This window comes from Uncinocarpus reesii, genomic scaffold (assembly GCF_000003515.1).
Source record: "Uncinocarpus reesii 1704 scaffold_3 genomic scaffold, whole genome shotgun sequence".
Taxonomy (NCBI): Eukaryota; Fungi; Ascomycota; class Eurotiomycetes; order Onygenales; family Onygenaceae; genus Uncinocarpus; species Uncinocarpus reesii.
Window position 1 is genome coordinate 1,970,855 of NW_003052498.1, and position 18,957 is coordinate 1,989,811.

Sequence of the window (18,957 nt, forward strand, 5' to 3'; positions counted from 1 at the left end):
AGCTGGATTCCGTAAGCTCCACTAGCAGGTACAATTAGTAAATTATTTTCGATCCCTCAGGGCATTCGACTGGTTTGCATTGGATTTACAACCGCGTTGTTGGCAAACATCCTTTGTCTCTTGGCGAGGTTGTGGGCGTCAGCTCCACTAGACATATCCGACACTTGTCGACGGTGCGAGGCCCGCGGGGCAGCTGCTGTGTTCATCTGTCCCATTTGATTCGCAGAATATTGTATACTGCCGTTTTGGTCCATGGTGAAAGGGCCTGCTGGAGGGCCTGCCTGTTGTGGGATGAATTGGTTTGGTATCGTCACATTGATGGGCGACACTCCTGGGAACTGCGCTGGTGATTGCCAGTTACCTATCGACGCGCCTGGTGATTGACCTGGGGTTGTTTCTTCTTTAACAGATTGGGTTGCGGAATTTTGAGGTATCGCCGAAGCAGGGGCAGATTGCGTCGCGTCAATGCCACTCGGGATACTTTTCAAGTGGACCAAATGTTTCTCTAACATGTTGAGGAGGCTTTGTCGAGTAAAGGGTTTCGGCAAAACATCATTCATTCCTGAAAACTCGTCAGTCACTTTCGGGTGGGAAAGGGGTTCGAATTCATATACCATTCTGGAAATATAGGTCGATATCGCTGCTGCGAATATTCGAAGTCATCGCGATAATTGGTGTTGCGTCGAACCTTCGAATTACACTGCATGCGGATACTCCATCGAGATTCGGCATGATGATGTCCATGAGGATAAGGTCATATTTCGACCCCGTCTGAATTTTGTTGACAGCCTCCAAACCATCGAACTAGAATAACGTCAGAACGGAGCTGGTGAACTAAAAGAAAGGAGCACGAACAGCAGTATCAATAACGCACGAAAAGGAATAAAGGAACTTTCCACCGATCTGACGGCATGTTTGATCATCCTCAACGAGGAGAATATGAGGACTTCGAATCCACCCCGGGTCTGCATACGTACTATTACCTGTACTCTTCTTCCTATCCGAAAACTGACGCCTTGGATCAGATTGGTCGTCCTTTGAGGGAATAGGGTATGGTATATTGTTCATTTGGTCTCCATATATTGGATCGATGCCGTTAGTAACGCCAACTGGATAGACAACCTGTTCGAGATCACCGTTGAGCCTTGGGAATGCCATGGTCGCGCCGGGGCCAGTCGAAGTGGGCGGTCGTGCGGCCCCATTTCGCTGAGTCTGATCCAGTGGTGGAGTTGGAACGGCTCCAGGGAGCCTGTTTTGCATATCGCCCATGGATTCTAAACTGTTCATATTAAATTGAATCTCGGAATTCATCTCGCTCAAGATTTTCATGGCACGCTGCAGAGGAGACGCTGGTTCATCACTCTGGGCTTGGGCAGGGCTTAGATCAGAACTTCCAGGCTGCCCTTGGAAAGCGGCCGCTGCCGCACGATTCTCCCTTCTCTGTCGCACATCCACGGATTGCAAAAAATTCATCATATAATGGATGATTTGTTCATGGCTCAAAATAGTCTTCTGGACCCTGCGAATCTCCTGCATCATAATCTGCTGATCAACAGAGAACTGCCCGAAACGATCAGCGAGATGCTGGAATTGTTGCTGCTGGGCGCCGAGCTGCTGGTTCATCAGATCGAGCTGATGCGTGGGTAAGGAGTCCTCGGCAGACTGGGCTGGCTTTCGTGGAGCAGGGGCCTTTCTTCTGATATTGTCTAACGAATCCTTGTTATCTGCTTTGAACTCTGGATGCTTGAACTCCCAGGCCTAGAACGCCCTATTAGCTTTCCGAAACTCAATGCCGAGCAATGCTATACAAAGACGTACGCCAGGGCCATAGGGCGATTGTCCAGTCTCCTCATTATTTTGGCGAACCTTGTGGAAGTCGTATTTATTAAGCTGCCGCACGAAACTCGCAAAATTGCTGTGTTTGAAATGCTTCGGGAGTATCGATTTCGTGAATTTTTCACACTGCGTCAAAGGATCGCAACAGGTCAATCATTCATCGACGTCAAACCAATACACCTTCCCGGGTTACTTACCTCCAAAACAACGAAACTATCTCTATCGTCACCCCATCTTACGATCTGCGCATAAGAAGGATCTTCGAGCATTCTAAAATTTTGAGTCAGACGGTATTTTATGGCAACAGAGGGGCGAAGGGTGTAAGGAAGAGGAGGATATTTTCGTTCCGAGTCGCTGACTTACTTATAAAGCTTTCGGACCTATGGATGATCGAGTCAGCAAAGGTGAAAATGCACCTAGAACAAGGATAGAGAAACCCACAAAGTCGCTTGAATTGCCCGTGGAGGTAGTACCTCCAGCTTGAGTACCTTCCATGGCCACGAGTATGAAGCGCGATCTGGCGGGGCGAATTCAAGAATCGAGGTCGAGTGCGAATAGAAAACGCGGTAAGAACTCGGCGACTGGGATCAGCGAGGGAGCGTGTGTATGCGAGTGAGGTTCAACAACCCAGCACAGCAATCGCGGAATTCAGCCCACCCAAAAACCAAAGGCAAACAGGAAAAGGAAAAATGGGATTGAAGCAGAGAAAGCGACTCTGCTGATGAGGCCGAATAGAGGCACTGGCCAAAAGCGAAGCGGGGTGTGCAGGATTGAAGCCTGCTGGGTTTCGTTTCGTCCAATGTCGTCACAGTCAAGTTAATCCATCTGCAATTGAAAGGATGAGAGGGATTTCTGAGTGGACGGGCAGCCGATCTGCCTACTTAGCCACAACAGGGAGAGATTGCAGGATGAACGGGCAGAAGATGCTTTAGTGAGCATAAACTGGCGGAGGAGGGCAGAGAGACGGTGGCACAATAGGGCACATGGAGGATGGGGCAGCAGAGCTAGAGGATGCGGGCAAGAGAGAGGGTGAGGAGAGGAAGCGTTCAGCCAGCGCAGAGAGGCAAAAGGTGGAGAGAGGAAGCAGTAAGGATGTTGAGTCTCTGGAGCAAATAATTCGGAGTCTCTGCAGCATGGATCTCGGCGTGCAGGCTGGAAGTGGAGGGTTGGTTCTGACTTTGTGACTAAAATAATGACTTTTCGAGGATGGTTTCTTCTCTCAAACACCAGGAAACAACCGCTTCACTCGTAATTAGTGGACGGATGCTTGGGGTGCCACTTTGTTTGATGGCTTTTCTGTGAACGGGTAAACTACAGAGCCATTCGACTTGCCCTGGACTACTTTTGCCCCCTCCCTCAGGGAATTGATCTCTGCCATGCCGTTGGGTTTGCCCCCTCACCACTGTGCTGATGACCCGGCATTAATATTCATTAGTTGGGTCTCTTGGGAACAGCTATGATAGCTTCTACAGGCCAGCGACTGGAATATGCAGTCCGACTCCTGGTGCTCTTTTTCGCAGTTCCGCTGACTAGCGATGGATTGAATTTGCTGCCTCCCCTCGCTTGTAGAGTTCAGGGCTCTCTAGCCATGGGAAACCGTGTTCGATCACCAGCCAGATCTCAGGCACCGCGTGTTTGGTTTTGGAGAGCTGGAGCTTAATGGGACAGCTCCCTTCCGAGCTGCGATGAGAGCATCAAGATAGAAATGATTGCAAGGGGAATCCAGCGAATAATGGGCTTATTTGCCATCAATCTCACCTCCCAAGACTTGTCTCAGAATAAGTTGGCAGCCGCCCACAGTTGCTAGTGGGAAAGCTATATTATTTCGCTCGAATCTTGTAACTCGTCTACCGCCATCTCGGGATGAGGGCCAATCTGCTAAGTTAATTTAATTCGGTCCGCAGCCTGTCGTTGGATGAAGCCGTAGCTCATGGCATGACTCCACGATGGCAAAAACGAAAATGAAAAAAAAATCCACACAAATATCCCTGTGAAAAGCACACTCGTCAATTTTCAAGAGCCGTTTGTACTCGGTACCTGGCGCAACTTGAATCTAATTCCCTTGCTTCGGGTATTGTGGTTTGTCCTCGAACTCCTCTTGATGGCTTGACATAAGAAAGACCCTGCGGATAATGCCGATTTGCGGAGGACTCCGGGTTTCGTAACAACCAGTCGACATCTCTCGTTCAGAGTATCCAAGTCGTTATTGACAGTTGTTCCAATGGGCCCCCGCTAGCGTGATGCCGCAAAGCTGATCATGTGTTGCAATTTGATCCACAGGACGGGGAGTTTGATGGTTCTGAACGCGATTAAAGTCGCCTCGGAGGCTGATCCTCACAGCCCTTTCTGATTCAAACTTCGTAAAACCACCCCGGTTAGCGGCCTCTAATAACAGTGCGAAGATGGCTGTTACCCATGCTCGGGCGGGAAATGGTTCCGATGTACTATGTTGACGAGGGTACGAAGGATTGTGCAAGGTTTCTTCAAGGGTACTCTCCTCACGTCTCATTCCCTCTCGTCACAGGTCCCTTCATGATTGATGGAAGCAGAGGAGAAAGGTTCAACTGTGCTGCAAACGGGCATGTTTCGTTCCCGTGTAAAACGAGATTTTCAGCGCTTTTTTCTCGTCTTACCCCCGCCCGTCTCGTTGGACCTTGCGGGTGCATTCCGTGGCCCTCAGCAATCGATGACATCCCCTGTCGATAGCGATCAGACAAGGGAGGAATGGACGTATCAATTCCATGACATTCAGCCCTCACCCAGTTGCTGATACACCCTTGTTTTAATGACGCAAAGGCATGCGTATCTCAGAACAGAGGTTCTTCGCACATCAATACTGTTAGTATCCGTGGTGTCAACTTGGAATGTTAATAAGAGTGGCAAGTAAACAGTAGCCTATTCGGATTCGGTCAATTCTTCCATCCAAGGACCAACAGTGACTTGAATCGCGGGCGTGTGGGCATCGCAGCTCTTCGCACAACATTCAGGCCCTTCACCTTTCTCCCCACCATGATCTTCATCGTGGGTGAAATCGCGTGGCTAAAATTAGCCGAGCTTCCTCACGGACATGACAGCTATGTTCCAGACTACAACGGCTGTTCTGGAACACTGGTGCTCCCCTGGAGGATACAGGGTCTGGGTACAGAGAGCTCAACTCCCCCAATTGTTGGCCAAGTCATGTAACTATCGTACCGAAGTACGTTTTCGGGCCTTGAATCTTCCTTTGCATGGGAGCGAGATGCCACATTTGTATAGTTAGTTATGCAAGGTAATCAAAGACTCAACTGCTGCCAAATTCTGCCCACATTAGCGAAAGAGACGTTAAAGTCTCTCCAACGACGTTTTGCTACCGTTCATAATCTCATCTCTTACCCACTTGATCTCCTCAGCGAGCACGTCAGGCTGAACGAGATGAACATGATGCCCACAGTCTAGCAAATGCACGAGGCGGGAATTTGACGAGAGCTGCAGTTGCTCTACCTTCATCATATGGTCAATATCATCCCACTTATCTAACAAGTGTCGAAAAGCTCTTCGCTGCTCTTCTGTGCCATTCCCAACCTCTACGCCTTTCTTGTAGATGCGCTCGTAATCTCGTGCACTATTGGCGCGAATCACACTCAGAGGCTTGCTCCCCAGTGCCTGATCTGTACACTGCTTCTTTGCTGCCAGCATCTCGCAGGTTTCCTTGAAACATGCTGCCTCAGCCTCCCAGTTTGACATACCACGAAGGATATCAGCAGCCCTCGTCCGCCACTCTTCGCGGGTAAGCACCGTGTCTGTTCTGAGCCCGGTAACCTGTGCGTAGTTCAGATTACCCATCACGGCGTCGATGTTTGGATCTGGAATCTTGAAATAGTCACTTTGTCTTTCTGATGCGGGGTCGCAGAGGACCATCCCAGCCACGGCGCCTGGGTACAAGTGAAGGTACTCGCGCGCGATGATAGCACCGAATGAATGGCCAACCAACAGCAGAGGAGGAAGTATTCCAGCATTCGTCAGGAGCATATGCAATTCAGCTACTGCCGCAACGGCGCTGGGGCGTGGATGACCAGGCTTGCCGGCGTCACTGGCGCCTAGTCCGGAGCGGTCGTAGAGCAATATCCGTGAAAAGCGGCTGACAAGGCGTGCGAGCGCAACGTATGATGAAGCTACGTCTCCAGCGCCAGTGAGGACAATGACAATCGGATCTGTTACGGAGCAACGGTCAGGGCCGGTTACAGACATGGCGAGGCGGTGGGTGCCGATTGAGACCATCGATGTAGCACTCATTTCGCCTGAAGAATCCATGACGCTCTATATGTTCTCAGGTATCATCTTAATATCCAAAGCTAAAATAAGAGTAGTTGCCTCTTGACCGAAAGTTTGAGGAGAGCAGTGAATGAGAACTCGGGTGTAATTGTTCCTGGGCGAGACATCCAACCACCTAGTTAGTTATTCACCTCGCCTTTACCGCAACGAGCTTCACTCAACTACCTACATTCTTGATTCAGCATATGCTAGATCCTTGGAACTTCCTCTTGATACTAACCAACCTCTACCCAAATATCTGCTTTGTGTGTACATACATATCAAGATTGGGATGTAGTGAACTGAAGGGAGGGGATGTCCTGTTCCCCGACACTTATGTCCTGATCACCGCTTCCACAACCCAGCCCTTGGATGTTCCATGTACCTATAGCACTTCGAAACTATGCCGAAAAGGCACTCCCAATCTGATGAAGTCTTTTCGGACAAGGTGAAAAGATCGCCACAAGATGGAGTAGTTTGGTCCATGGACCAGACGTACTGCCCGCACTTTTATTTAGAAGCAGAAACAACTGCTTTTATCAAGATTTACTTCATCAATTTTGCCAGCATGCATTGAGGAAAGGAATACCCATGAATTGTTACAGATGGCTTATGGATCTGCTTCACCTTTCCACATGGTTGATTGCCATAACCTTATTGCAGGGGCGTTCTCATCTGTACCAATCTCAGGTTATGCCACTTGTCTCTAGTGTCAAGCCGCGTGGTCTAGAACATTATCAAGCTGTTCGTTACCAGGGTTGTTTTGTTTGAGGTATTGCGGATGTCAATTCTCTTTGATATTACCAGCAGCCTGATGGTTGTCACAATGGCTCTGGCAGCCAATGGTTTTATACGAGTCAATCCCGCGAGGACTTGGAGCCGAATCAGACTTAGGACTCGACTGAGTTGATTTGACCGGAGGCGACTGTCTGTCGTATAAGATGAGCTCCCAAGCATGCGGTAATAGCTCCTTGTTGATATCTCTGCTCTTAAAGAGTTGCATTCATTAAGCCAGTCCGTTTTTGTCAACAGCTAGCTAAGCAAGCGGTGGACGCCGATTCGGTTTCTCAAAATACCTTCTGCAACAACTAACGGCATGTCGAATGGTACCAATGGGATTAACCATACCCCGGAGGTTGAAGTCCTCAGCATGGCGGTAAACTATCCCAAAGGCAGGGTCTATCCAGGGCAATTCGAGGAGTTTAGGAAGCGCCATTATGCTGATACAGATGTGTAAGTTTCACACTTCCAACTGCCGGCGGGCAATGCAACCAGATTCAAAGCATAAATTCTAATAAGCCTTACAGCATGTTGAAAACCATGGCTCTAAATCGACGCACCGGAATCAAGTCACGGCCTTCCCATCTTGGATCTTGATGGGCCGCTCGTCAATGGTCCTGAGACACCCTCTATCAATGAACTGGATGCAGTCTTCAGAGATATCGGCGTTGACCTCTCGGTTGAAGCTTGCCGCAACGCGATTAAACAATGGGGCGGAAATATCGAAGACATTACTCATATGTTCTCCGTGACCTGCACCCATACAGGAAACCCTGGGTTTGATGCGATTGTTGCGCGAAAGCTGGGGCTCAAACTTGATACAGACAGGGTCCTTGTGCATGGCACGGGGTGCTCAGGTGGCCTTACCGTTTTCAGAACCGCTTTCAATGTTCTTCAAGCAGAGACTTTTCGGAAGAGGCCAGCTCGAGCATTGCTCCTCGCAACCGATCTTCCTACTGCCCTGGCAAGGAGCAGCTTGGACGATGTCACCCCGGAGGGTGGTGTCAATATTGGGTCAATTCTATTTAGCGACTGCTCGACAGCTTATATCATGAGCAACGGGGTCGAGCCTCGCGACTTTGAAACACCCATGTACCAGGTCTTGAATTGCAAGCATGCTCTTCTGCCAGGAACCGACAACGAAATCCAATTCAACATTGATGTGACTGGTAATTTCAGTTCTTTCTTCGTCAAAAAATGCGGCTTGCTAACCGAATCAGGCTACAAATCCATCGTCACCAAAAAGGTCCCATTTATCTGTGGCGCTGCAATTGGTCCGCTGTTCCAAGAATTCATTAAACGGACACCTGCTGCTTCAAATGACGGCGAGCCGAATCCTCGTCACTTTGATTGGGCATTGCACCCAGGCGGGATCTCCATTGTCGATGCTGTACGGCAAAGCCTTGAGCTTGATGAGGACCACCTTCGTGCTAGCTACGATATCTATACAAACAACGGAAATAGTTCTAGCACAACCGTATTGAACGTTATGGACCGCCTACCGCAGATGGGAAACGGCCGAAAGGATGTGATTGCTTGTGCAATGGGCCCAGGCATCAATGTCGAGATGAGTTACTTGCGCAGGGTCTGAAGAGCATCCCACAGTTTGGACTTGTCCAGAAAGCTTTGGGGTCGTTTTCGAGGCGACAGGAATAGGTTTTAACGAAAAGTATTTGCCTTTTTGGATGGGAGTATTGACCATTAGCTTGGTCTCTTCATAAGATTTAACTGCATAACCGCGAAAAGTCATTGTGTAAGTAATTATCTCAATATCTGCGTTCAAACCGTCTTTCCTGTGATTCTCCGGTCCATATTTTGATATTCGCAACATAATATTCTAGACCCGATCCCGTTGTCAACCATGGGACCGCAAACGTCTAACTCAAACGGGCGCTCTAGAACTTATCGGGAAAGATGGGGCAAGAGAGCTTCAAAAGCCACTGACATTCAAGTATAGATCCAACGACACTGGAAATTATCTTGATAGAAAAGAATCTTCCTTAAGAGCCACCGCAAGCTAACCAACACAGAGTTCATGTTATCTGCAAGCGATAGGACCTTGAAGGCGAGCTTAGTTAGAAGAGGTTTCCAAAATAAATTGTCTTTCGGACATAATCGGATGATTGAATCCAGATTCCTACAAGAACCATTGGGTAAGAATTTTGGATACCAGAACGCTGACATGAGATGGCTTTCGAACGCATGCATGTACAGGAGATGTACCTATGGAGGCAAGTTCTTTATCTGGTCCTGGAAATGGATACGCTGGATATCGGTGTGCAATATCCATTGCGAAGGGAAATCATACTGAGTACCTTTTGGCCAAATACGCCCCATGGGGGACGTATGGTGGTGGTCTGTCTCCCTTCATTTCTAGCTCATGATAGTCTTGCATTTGCCTCCGCACTTCAACGAGAACACCAGGTTAGCGAGGTGCAGTGATTCTGTTCCTGTCCGTTTTAATCACGAGTGTTTTGCCATAGGGCCATGTGGTATATCGAAAAGCTTATACCACCCGGCTTTTGGACGAAGCCGTTTGAAAGTCTCTGAAATAGCATACATGACAATAGCATCATGTATGTGAGGCCCAGCTCTCAATAGTACTTCCAAGGAGAACGTTTTCATGTACGTGTGGTTGAATTTCGTCCACCGGCCCGAGGATGGCTTGCGATTATGACTCTAGCTTCACTAAATTTGATAGTGGCTCTTGATAAAATTGTCAACTTAACGACATGTCCATAAGTAAAATTAGATCTAAGAGGCGATTTTGTTGAATAGGAGAATCATTAACCTTTCTGAATGCACCGGACGCCTCAGGAAGATGCGAAAATAGGAGAATATCCAGTTATAAATACATCGAATACCCGTCATATTGACCACTAGCCACAATCACAGCTCAAGTGCCAAAACCGCCGATATCATTTTTTCCCAAGCGGTTTGTTCAGTGATCTGCGGGTCATCGCGAACGCAAGAATAATAAAATGCAGGGTGAATCATTGCTTTGCGCTCTCCCACTGCTCTGGGGTGTAGCATTTCGGAGTCCAAGCGTGAATCGCAGCAATTTCAGCCTTCAGGGCGGAATTCACCAAGCGGTGTCGAGCGAGCATGGTCTTGTTATCGAATTGGGGCGAGACGATTATTGCCTGAAAAGCCTGGCCGCAGCCGCCTATATATCACAGATGGGAAAGATTAGAAAAATGGCCGCTTTATATGATTGCAGGGTGAATGTTTCGGCAAAGGGAGAATAGTCCAATGCATACCTGATAGATCCTCGATTTCTACATGCTGGGCACCTAATTTGGTAATAAGGGACTCTTTTATGGACTCTGCTGTGACGCCGGATGAGTTACTGGCTGGTTGGGCTGCATCGGCCATGGCCGCAAACGCGCGCTGACTGAGAGAAAAAGTTCGTTGGCCGTGGAGGAGATGGAAGGTCCCTCGGGAAAAGAGTTGGCGGGCGTACATATAGCGAAGCACGGAGAAGCGTTTTCTACCTCAAGTACCATGAACAAAGAAATATGAGGTTGTTTGTTTGCGCGACACGATGCCCTCAATTCAACCGCCGCTTGACTTCAAATCTGGCGGGGAGAGAAGTCAAAGGAGAAAACTGCTTATGTCAGCAGATATTATTATGATTCCATGATTGACCTCAGCCCTTGAAGCGACACCCGTAAGTGATTCTCTACAGGATCCTAATCTGCATTCAGTTAGGGATCTGATAACTAACCTCATTTCAGCACGCTTTCTATCAGCTAATGTTCCGCACAGCATTGCGTGCAAGAACCATGGCATCATGTCGCCCTTTCAGGACCTCCCCATTCTCAGAAACTGTGGTGGAGTGCATGCGAAGACTGTATGCATGGAACACCTTACAACTACAGAGCTGAGGATATCAACTTATCACCATATAGGTACCCTGAGAGCCTGGCCGATAAGAGCTTTGATAATACAGGATGTGAGTACTATTGATATCGAGTTATGTCGTCTGGTGGCTTATTTAGAATCAAATAGTATTACTCGAAGCACCATTGAATAAGAACAGGCGGCTGCAGAATTCAGTCCTCCTAACGATCGATTTGACACAAGCAGTTGCTTCGGAGGCAATTGAGCGCGGCGATTCGATCATTGTCGCTTATCGTACGCCCACACTCTGAGAACCCGGGCCATGGATACTGCAGAGACTGACCGATATCAACAACATAGATCCCATAATCTTTCGCGGCCTAAAGTCCTTAACCTCCAACAATACGCAGCAGCAAACCCTACTCCGGCTTGCTGCGGAAGGTATAAGCGTATATTCCCCACATACTGCCGTCGATGCAGTCCCTGGTGGTATGGCCGATTGGCTCTGCGACATCGTCACTCGTCGCGAGAATAAGAACACTCTGCAGGACGACGCGGCACGGTCTTCGATATCAGGTAAATCCCAACCACCACCACTCCCTCCTCGGACAGATTCACCGGCCGTGTTACCTCATATTATTGTTCCTACATCTCATCGTTGTTCTTCAGCTTCAGCTTCCGACATGACAATCCCCCATTCTCGCTCGGTCCTCCTTCAGAACCCATCACCACCCCCTGGGTTCGAAGGTGCTGGTGTAGGCCGCATAGTATCCTTCTCCACGCCTCAACCATTAACATCAATCCTTCAACGCATCACCTCTTTCATTGGCCTTCCGCGTGGCCTTCTGCATTTCCCCGTCGCCATACCGCATGGCTCAAGTGCCGCCGATATGCAAATACGCACGGTAGCCACATGTCCTGGCTCTGGGTCCTCGATTCTCATGAAAGATGGCAGACCCGTGGCAGACCTGCTTTTGACGGGTGAAATGAGCCATCATGACGCCTTGGCTGCCATCGAGAATGGATCGGTGGTGGTGTCCCTTTTCCACTCGAATTCTGAGCGAGGCTATCTGCACGACGTTATGCGGGACAAGCTGGAAGCAATCCTGATGCCAGAATGGTCCCAAATGGCCGAGGATCTGGCTGATCTGCCGGAGACTGCAAGCAATGAGCTGGTAGATATATTAAATGACCAGACCGTCGAAGTCAAAGTGAGTGAGCGAGATAGGGATCCATATGGGCTTGTAATGTGGCCCGAAAGCGGCTAGAATTGCGAGGCAAAATAAAACAGTTTTGAAATTCTGTGTACACAATTCGCGCTTCAGTGTTGCCTGACAGTACACAAGATAACCATCTTTTTGACATTTTACGGCCAAAGCAATCTCGGGCCTGTATGTAAATGAAGTTTCAAATTGGAAGCTAGTCCGCCCAGGCCGTGATCCCGAATTGAAGACGCAAAATTCATCTTGTAACAAACTCAGCTCAAGAGCACTCTAATCTCTCCCGTCGTTCGCGGGAACAACGCCCGCAAGCTCCAGACACCCGCCTGTTCACCACTTTCATCGCCCAGCGCATCATTTGCATCCTTTTCCTTCCCAACCGCCGAGCTGCCAACCGTTCCCGCAACGTTCATCTTCTCCTTCGCCTCATCCGCGCCCACAATCATGCTTTCAACAAATTCAAAATCGCGGCAGAATTCTTCAACGGCCTCCTCGGTTACACTCTTTACCAATCCGCGGTTGTGGATGCGTTTCAAGTTCTCCGTGGCATCCACCAGTGCCGAAGGGAGGAAATCGTCGAGCTGCTGGCTGACAGTGGACAGGAACGCCGGCTGAAATTCCGGCAGCGAAGGGATATCGGCCAAATGGCGTGCCTGTGTAGGATGGTCTGGGGTGGTATTTTCCGCTGAAGGTTGGGCTGTGTTGCCTGGCGTAAACGGCTCAAGTGCTGTTACTAGAGGTTGTAGTCCGGATTCTTTGAGGAGGAAATCATGCTGGATGTCAAGGAGGTTGGTTCTTAACGAAGCCAGGGCAGCTGATAGTGGAGGCATATGCGTGGCGCAAGCGAATGGAAACGGGGAAATGGCAGCATGAACGGCCAGAAGCGAGTTAGTCTGGTATATGATTTTTGAAGTGAGGTTGCTGATTGCGTTAGAAGATGTTTTTGCGAGGTCAAGGAAGGGGTCCAAAGCGGTTCGAATAATGGGGCTAAATTTATTTTCATCCTGTGATGTATCGTCCGTGGGTTCATGTTGAACAGACGAATCGTATGCCTTCATAAGTGGAACGAGGTCGTCGAGCGCATCAGTTAGGAATTCTGGAGCGCTCAAATCATCCGGAGGAATTAAACCCGATGGATCCCCCATAATTGTGGCGGTTTGATCATGGATCAACGCTTCGAACCGTTTAAAAGCGACGGATTGCAGCGACGTGACTGTTTCCACCAAAGCTGAGCCGTCACCAATAAGCTTAGAAAACGTAATCTGATAGAACGCTAAGAGATTCATAATTTTATAGAGAGTCACCAGCTCGTCATGGCCCTGGACAACAAGTTCAGCCCTCTGCTTTAACGAACGAGCCACTCCACTCATGTCACGCGTCACGAGCTCCTGTAGCGCTTTTTGGCCGTCGAAAACAGTTTGCTCCTCGTTGATGAGGGACCATGGTTCACTGATTATGCCTGCCTCGATGCCTTTTGCAAGTTCGCCTCCGTCTGAAATAAACAGCGCTTCTAGAGCCTCTCTCTCAGAAACAGTCGCGGAGTGCACCCAAGCGAGCATATCCCCCACGTAACGAAGGGGATCGTGGGCTGAAAATTCTATGGGTTTGGCGTTCGGATCAGGTCGTTCGCCAGAGATTTCTGCAGTCAAGGCATAATGGAAGGAATCCGATAGAATATACTCCCGGGCTTCAGCGAAGAAGTCCAAGCAGCTGTGGAATAAGCTGGGTCGCTCCGCTAGAACTCGAAGCCCCCTTCTTATCGAGCCGCTCATTTGAGGATCTTCGAGATTCAGAGATTTGAATTCCTGCTGTATCCATTTATATAGCTTCATAAATGCTGAATTCAGATTCTTTGAGCTTTGTTCCATGATCTCTAATCCCAGGCGCTGGTTTTCACCACCAAGGAGCACCTCGCAATCTTTGTGTATCTGCTTTTGGCGGGAGAGCACTCGAAAGAAAGTATCGTCGACCGGTTCAGCAGACGAAACCAACACAGATATATCATCGTCGGAAAGCACAAAATGCTTATTGAAGGCGTCAAGTAGCTGTTGCTTAGTCTCTACTTCGTGTTTTTGTGAAATCAAAGCAGACGCTTCGTCGAGAACTGGGCCAGTTTCCTGTCGTGCAAGGGTGATATGTTGGCGCATATCCTCGCATATTGTATTCAGTTGGGATATGACCGCTCCGATGCGCGTGAGTTGCTAAAGTCAATTCCCCATCAACACTGAAACTATTCTGGTGATATTGGTACCCTTACCTCTGCGACCTTTCCGAAATCCTGAATAATGCTGCCATTGGAGTCTATGACTTCTTTCTGGATATCCAGTCTTAGTGTCCTCCGCGTGTCTGCCGTATTTTCCAGCCCTCTCTTGTCGAGGGTCTCCAATGCATCTCGTATATCCGAGTCAGTGTACGAAGTTGACAGGACGGTGTTGAGGCGATTGGACAGTGCAGTAGGCTTTGCGAGGGACCCTGCGTTTGATAGCGGCGGCGAGGCCGCCATATCTTCTGGAGCTGGGCTGCCAGCAGCCATGAGTGGCAGACTGTTGGTTACTATTTGAATCGACAATTGACGATTCTAGCCCAAAGTCCCTCTTCATTCTACCAGAAGGTTGGCTTCAGATGCTTCGGCCGGCGGAACAACATTGCTCCTTGACCCCAGCCCACCTGCACCAACCTACCGGAAGCTATTCAGGAGCTCGTATTATAGAAGAAAAGGGGTCTTTGTGCGAGGCGGTTTATCAATTTCAAAATGGAAGGTTTTGAAGCAATCTTGTCCCCATCTAAAGCGCGACAGGCAGCTTCGCAGGCCAAAGATTGGGCGTATGTTACAAACTGGCTGAACCGTAAATATTCCCCCAACCGTGTACCGAATTTTGAGCGCAACGACGACACTCTAAAGGCCCTACTAAATATCGCCGCCGCCAATGACACCGCAGACGAAGAGGAAGCACTTATACATCGCGCCAGAGAGGAAACCATTGGCCTCTTGAAAGCCACTGAGGCAGAGCGATCTCCGGATCCCACTCTTGCACTTCTTGAGGATATCGAGGATGAGCTTGATGATAAAAGCAACAAACTTCTTCAGGATATGGCTGAAACGGCGGTGCTGCTAGGTATCCCTACGGGGGATTTGGCGAACCTCGATCGAAGCATTTTGAATTTGACGAGAGAAGAGTTCAACGCCACAGAGCAGCTCCAGAAGCTGGAAACATTGCAGCTTTATTTAAAGAGGGAAATTGCCACGCTCCATGAGCAACTAGAAGAACTCAAAGATGACCGCAAATACGAGACGCCGCCAGATTTACCCGCGAAGACTAGCGAATGGGTCAGGAATAAGAAGACGGTAGACGCGAAAGCCAAAGAATACCAGAGCAGGATCATGGCTTGGGCAAAACTCCCTGAAATTGGGAAGCCCAGGATTGAAGATTTAATGATTGAAGAAGAAGGCGTGGTTCGGATTAGAGAAAAGGTGAAGAGCCTTGAAAACACAGTCAGCACATTCCATGGGTTACCCTCCAACATCGTCGATGCAAAATCAGAATATCAAAAGCTCGAGAATGAGCTCCATGCGCTTATTCGGCAACGCGATCAATTGTTTGAAGGGTTGGTAGGCAGGAGCAATCGTTGATATCCTGGCTTGGTATTTGGCACGGCTTCTCTACAAATGAAAAATAAAGGGAAAGATGTTATAGCTTCAAGAGATTGATATTGAGCTATGGTATAATACAAGACACATGTGGAACCTCCTGAACAATCTGAGACGCCGAAAATATCACACCCGAATCATAAGCGTCGTTGACAAGAGTTAAATTTATTTGTTGTCCATTCCCAAAGCGTTCTTTACTTTGTCGCCACTATTCACTCGGTCAGCAATTGGCCAATCTCCAGATTTGAAAGCCAATGGGAAATCTTACATTGTGGAGGTGGCACCGCCCTGGCTGTTGTCATGGGCACGTTGACTCTTATCAAAGGACTCTTGAATGCCTCCCTTGTTATCATCGGGTTGCATTCCACTACCGGCTGATTAGCTTCCTGACAGGAACAATTAAGGACAGTGAGAAAGTTGAACCTACCGAGCAACACGGTCCTTAGTATCTGTGATGGTCTCCTTGACCTTCTCCTGGGTGGACTTGGTGGAATCAGGAGTCATCTCCTCCTTAGCCTCTGTGGAGCGTGGTATTAGCGCATCAATGCTAAAAGAGCTATGTAGAGCTGCTGGACAACGTACTGGTGGAGAAATCTTTGCGGCCTGGGTCAGACATGATTGCGGTTTGGTTGTAAAAGAAGTAATTCGGTTAAGCTTGTTTGCGTAGTGGAGGATCTTCAAGTAGATGCTGTTGATTGGCAATTGTTGTTGATGATAGAAGAAAAAAGCTCCAGGAACTGAGCGATCTTGCCTGACTTTATACCTCTGGAAAGGGAGGTTCGTGCCTCTGGGTGACGTACATCCCACGCTGAGGGCTACCCATTCTCAGGGGCACGGCCAACTGGGAATCTTGGATATGATGCAATTGCAAGGCAAACGGGCCTCGCGTTGACGATACAGCAAAACTGGTTTTTGATAGAAAGCATCGCGACTTTGTCGTCTTCACGTGCGTCCCAGGGGCCAATGACGTCGTTCACTCGGTGATGTCATTCTTTCCCCACACTTTTAAAGCAAGCTAACCATATATGGACTAGTTCAATTACATTTCAAATTACATAATACACTACTCGGATCATCGTTTATACGCTTAGTCACGTGGTGCATCCTCGCTGCCCACAGCCTGCGGGGGTCAAAGCAACGCTTCACTCTGTGATTCACTTCGCCCCCTTGGACTCGATGGACTCTGCGCGCATCATCGTCAACCAACGTTTACTCAAAATGTCACTTCCATTACTTTTTATTTAGTTTCACTGGTTCTCCTTGTATCCACCCCCTTGCTTTTACCTACTTTCCAAGCGGTAGCCTGGCATATAGTCCCTCCGCCACATCACTCAGTTCATGTCGCCTTCCGAGGCTTCGTCGACATGGGACTTCACTCCTGTGATTAACCTGCTCCACTCGTTCACGCCAGAACCCCAGAAGAAAGCGCTCCAAACATGGCAAAGCCCTACGTTGAAATCTCCTGACGCTTCCAAGGATGGTGCTGGCTCGCGCGAGCAAGAGTGCACCGATGACGCTGAATGTAAGCTAGGCGATTTCGGTGCGCTATGGACCTTCCTCTCACGAAGTCGCCCCTCCGCCCTCGATGCTATCAGCGAACCCGCAGCACCAGAGGCTTCAGGCTCCCATTCCAACGAGAAGCCAAACGCCACCGTGACTGACCCGCTCGAAGCTACTGTTGAAAGGCACACGGAACGAGAGGGCACGCAGGCGAAGAAGATTCTACTGAGGAAAAGCCCGTTGCTGGATAATACCGGGTCAAACAGTGCAAAGGGTGCTATTTTCGAGCGGCCGGTGATTCAAATACTGAAAAACCCAAATTTAAATCGAGCCCAGCAATCTCCGTTTCCTGAGGCTGCTCCTCAAGAACCTTCAAAAATCAAGCAACCGGTTGTCACCAAAACCACACCATCAACGCCGCTTAAAGCGCGAAGCAAATCACCCAAGAAAAATACACCCAAAGTACTGCCTAGACTGACTGGCTCTTCGGCCGACAGGCGAGCTAATCTAATCGAGCTTCTCCGTGAGTGCCATAACAACCAGAGACACCTTCTGGCCAATCCCAACCTCTGCAACCCGGAATTTATATCATCGAATATCAGTTCAACCGGGATCCATATCTTTATTGACACATCTAATGTAAGTTATTGATTTCCCCTGGTCTTGCCGCACCGGAATTAATGGTAGCTTCCCCTTAGGTAATGGTTGGATTCCATGATTGCATTAAAATTGCTAGGAATATACCAACCACTGTCCGCGTTCCGCGTCTCCCGTTATCGTTTCATAATTTCTCGCTTGTCCTCGAACGGGGCCGACAAGTCCACAAGCGTGTTCTTGTTGGATCTGATCGCTTTCCGGCTATAGATGAAGCTGAAAAACTCGGCTATGAAACCAATATCTTGGTGAGGGTTCAGAAGGCGAAAGAAGCCAGCCCACGCAAGAAGAACGGGAATGACGCTGCGGCCGCCAAATCTTACGGCAATACACAACAGGATCATTCCAGCGGTTCAGAAACAAATTCTAGGCCTGTTCGAGAAAAGTGGGTGGAGCAGGCTGTAGATGAAATCTTGCATCTTAAGATCTTGGAAAGCATTGTTGATACGGATCGTCCTTCGACCATTGTCCTTGTAACAGGGGACGCGGCTGAAGCCGAATATTCCGATGGATTTATGAAGATGGTTGAGCGTGCTTTACAGAAAGGGTGGAGAGTCGAGCTGGTTAGTTTCAGCTGCACCATAAGCCGCGCTTATAGCCGAAAAGACTTTCGATCCAAATGGGGTTCGAAGTTCACGATAATCGAGCTGGACAAGTACGCAGAGCACTTGCTAGACATGTGAAGCATTGTCTTGTGCTATCTATATCAACCTTTTGGACTGGGTAAAACCAGAACGTCAGGCTGTTATATCCATGCTCACAAACATGTCCCATGGGCTCGCACGCAAATGGAATCATCTTGTCAAAGTCGATATAGTAGCTTATACCTAGTAGCATATCTCAAAGATCACAGTGGTTCATTTTGCAATTCAGATTGAAACGCTCTGTATGTGGTTGATCCCTCATCATCGTATGAATTTGATAGTGATGCATGTGACGTCGCCAACTCCCAAGCTGAAGTCTGGAGTTGCAGCCCGTCAACCCCTCACCTTGACAAGACTCACGTCTTCTCCGTGGACAGATAGCTTCGAGAAGCTCTATTACCAGATTGCTAGAGATTCAGTCGATCGTCAACATGGTGCAAACCCAAATCACCACCCCCGGGTACGCCCCGACGCCATTATTTGGCGGTGCGATGATGGCCGATATACCAGAAGGATTCAAAGACATGAGGTATGACTTTGT

General features: G+C 48.8%; 9 protein-coding genes across 9 annotated transcripts; 4 read left to right on the plus strand and 5 right to left on the minus strand.

Annotated features, from left to right (window-relative positions):
• Nucleotides 1-56: 56 nt before the first annotated feature.
• On the minus strand, nt 57-2,331 carry UREG_05447 (uncharacterized protein; the record flags this gene model as incomplete). The annotated part of the gene is made up of 8 exons (XM_002584712.1): nt 57-562; nt 615-804; nt 875-903; nt 978-1,758; nt 1,819-1,962; nt 2,034-2,106; nt 2,200-2,216; nt 2,278-2,331. 8 exons carry the CDS (start codon nt 2,329-2,331, stop codon nt 57-59), a joined length of 1,794 nt encoding a protein of 597 aa, XP_002584758.1.
• Nucleotides 2,332-4,731: 2,400 nt separating this feature from the next.
• UREG_05448 (uncharacterized protein) lies at nt 4,732-6,126 on the minus strand (the record flags this gene model as incomplete). Its single annotated transcript, XM_002584713.1, has 2 exons — nt 4,732-4,875; nt 5,209-6,126. The coding sequence occupies 2 exons, from the start codon at nt 6,124-6,126 to the stop codon at nt 4,732-4,734; spliced, it is 1,062 nt and encodes a 353-aa protein (XP_002584759.1).
• Nucleotides 6,127-7,222: 1,096 nt separating this feature from the next.
• Nucleotides 7,223-8,497, plus strand: UREG_05449 (uncharacterized protein; the record flags this gene model as incomplete). The annotated part of the gene is made up of 3 exons (XM_002584714.1): nt 7,223-7,359; nt 7,477-8,075; nt 8,127-8,497. 3 exons carry the CDS (start codon nt 7,223-7,225, stop codon nt 8,495-8,497), a joined length of 1,107 nt encoding a protein of 368 aa, XP_002584760.1.
• A 1,402-nt stretch (nt 8,498-9,899) lies between these two features.
• On the minus strand, nt 9,900-10,281 carry UREG_05450 (uncharacterized protein; the record flags this gene model as incomplete). The annotated part of the gene is made up of 2 exons (XM_002584715.1): nt 9,900-10,072; nt 10,167-10,281. The coding sequence occupies 2 exons, from the start codon at nt 10,279-10,281 to the stop codon at nt 9,900-9,902; spliced, it is 288 nt and encodes a 95-aa protein (XP_002584761.1).
• A 410-nt stretch (nt 10,282-10,691) lies between these two features.
• Nucleotides 10,692-11,928, plus strand: UREG_05451 (uncharacterized protein; the record flags this gene model as incomplete). The annotated part of the gene is made up of 5 exons (XM_002584716.1): nt 10,692-10,759; nt 10,818-10,861; nt 10,918-11,043; nt 11,110-11,828; nt 11,866-11,928. The coding sequence occupies 5 exons, from the start codon at nt 10,692-10,694 to the stop codon at nt 11,926-11,928; spliced, it is 1,020 nt and encodes a 339-aa protein (XP_002584762.1).
• Nucleotides 11,929-12,226: 298 nt separating this feature from the next.
• UREG_05452 (uncharacterized protein) lies at nt 12,227-14,502 on the minus strand (the record flags this gene model as incomplete). Its single annotated transcript, XM_002584717.1, has 2 exons — nt 12,227-14,170; nt 14,227-14,502. The coding sequence occupies 2 exons, from the start codon at nt 14,500-14,502 to the stop codon at nt 12,227-12,229; spliced, it is 2,220 nt and encodes a 739-aa protein (XP_002584763.1).
• A 219-nt stretch (nt 14,503-14,721) lies between these two features.
• Nucleotides 14,722-15,600, plus strand: UREG_05453 (uncharacterized protein; the record flags this gene model as incomplete). Its single annotated transcript, XM_002584718.1, has 1 exon — nt 14,722-15,600. The coding sequence occupies one exon, from the start codon at nt 14,722-14,724 to the stop codon at nt 15,598-15,600; it is 879 nt and encodes a 292-aa protein (XP_002584764.1).
• Nucleotides 15,601-15,882: 282 nt separating this feature from the next.
• UREG_05454 (uncharacterized protein) lies at nt 15,883-16,234 on the minus strand (the record flags this gene model as incomplete). Its single annotated transcript, XM_002584719.1, has 3 exons — nt 15,883-15,985; nt 16,046-16,136; nt 16,201-16,234. The coding sequence occupies 3 exons, from the start codon at nt 16,232-16,234 to the stop codon at nt 15,883-15,885; spliced, it is 228 nt and encodes a 75-aa protein (XP_002584765.1).
• A 722-nt stretch (nt 16,235-16,956) lies between these two features.
• On the plus strand, nt 16,957-18,455 carry UREG_05455 (uncharacterized protein; the record flags this gene model as incomplete). The annotated part of the gene is made up of 2 exons (XM_002584720.1): nt 16,957-17,757; nt 17,817-18,455. 2 exons carry the CDS (start codon nt 16,957-16,959, stop codon nt 18,453-18,455), a joined length of 1,440 nt encoding a protein of 479 aa, XP_002584766.1.
• Nucleotides 18,456-18,957: the final 502 nt, after the last annotated feature.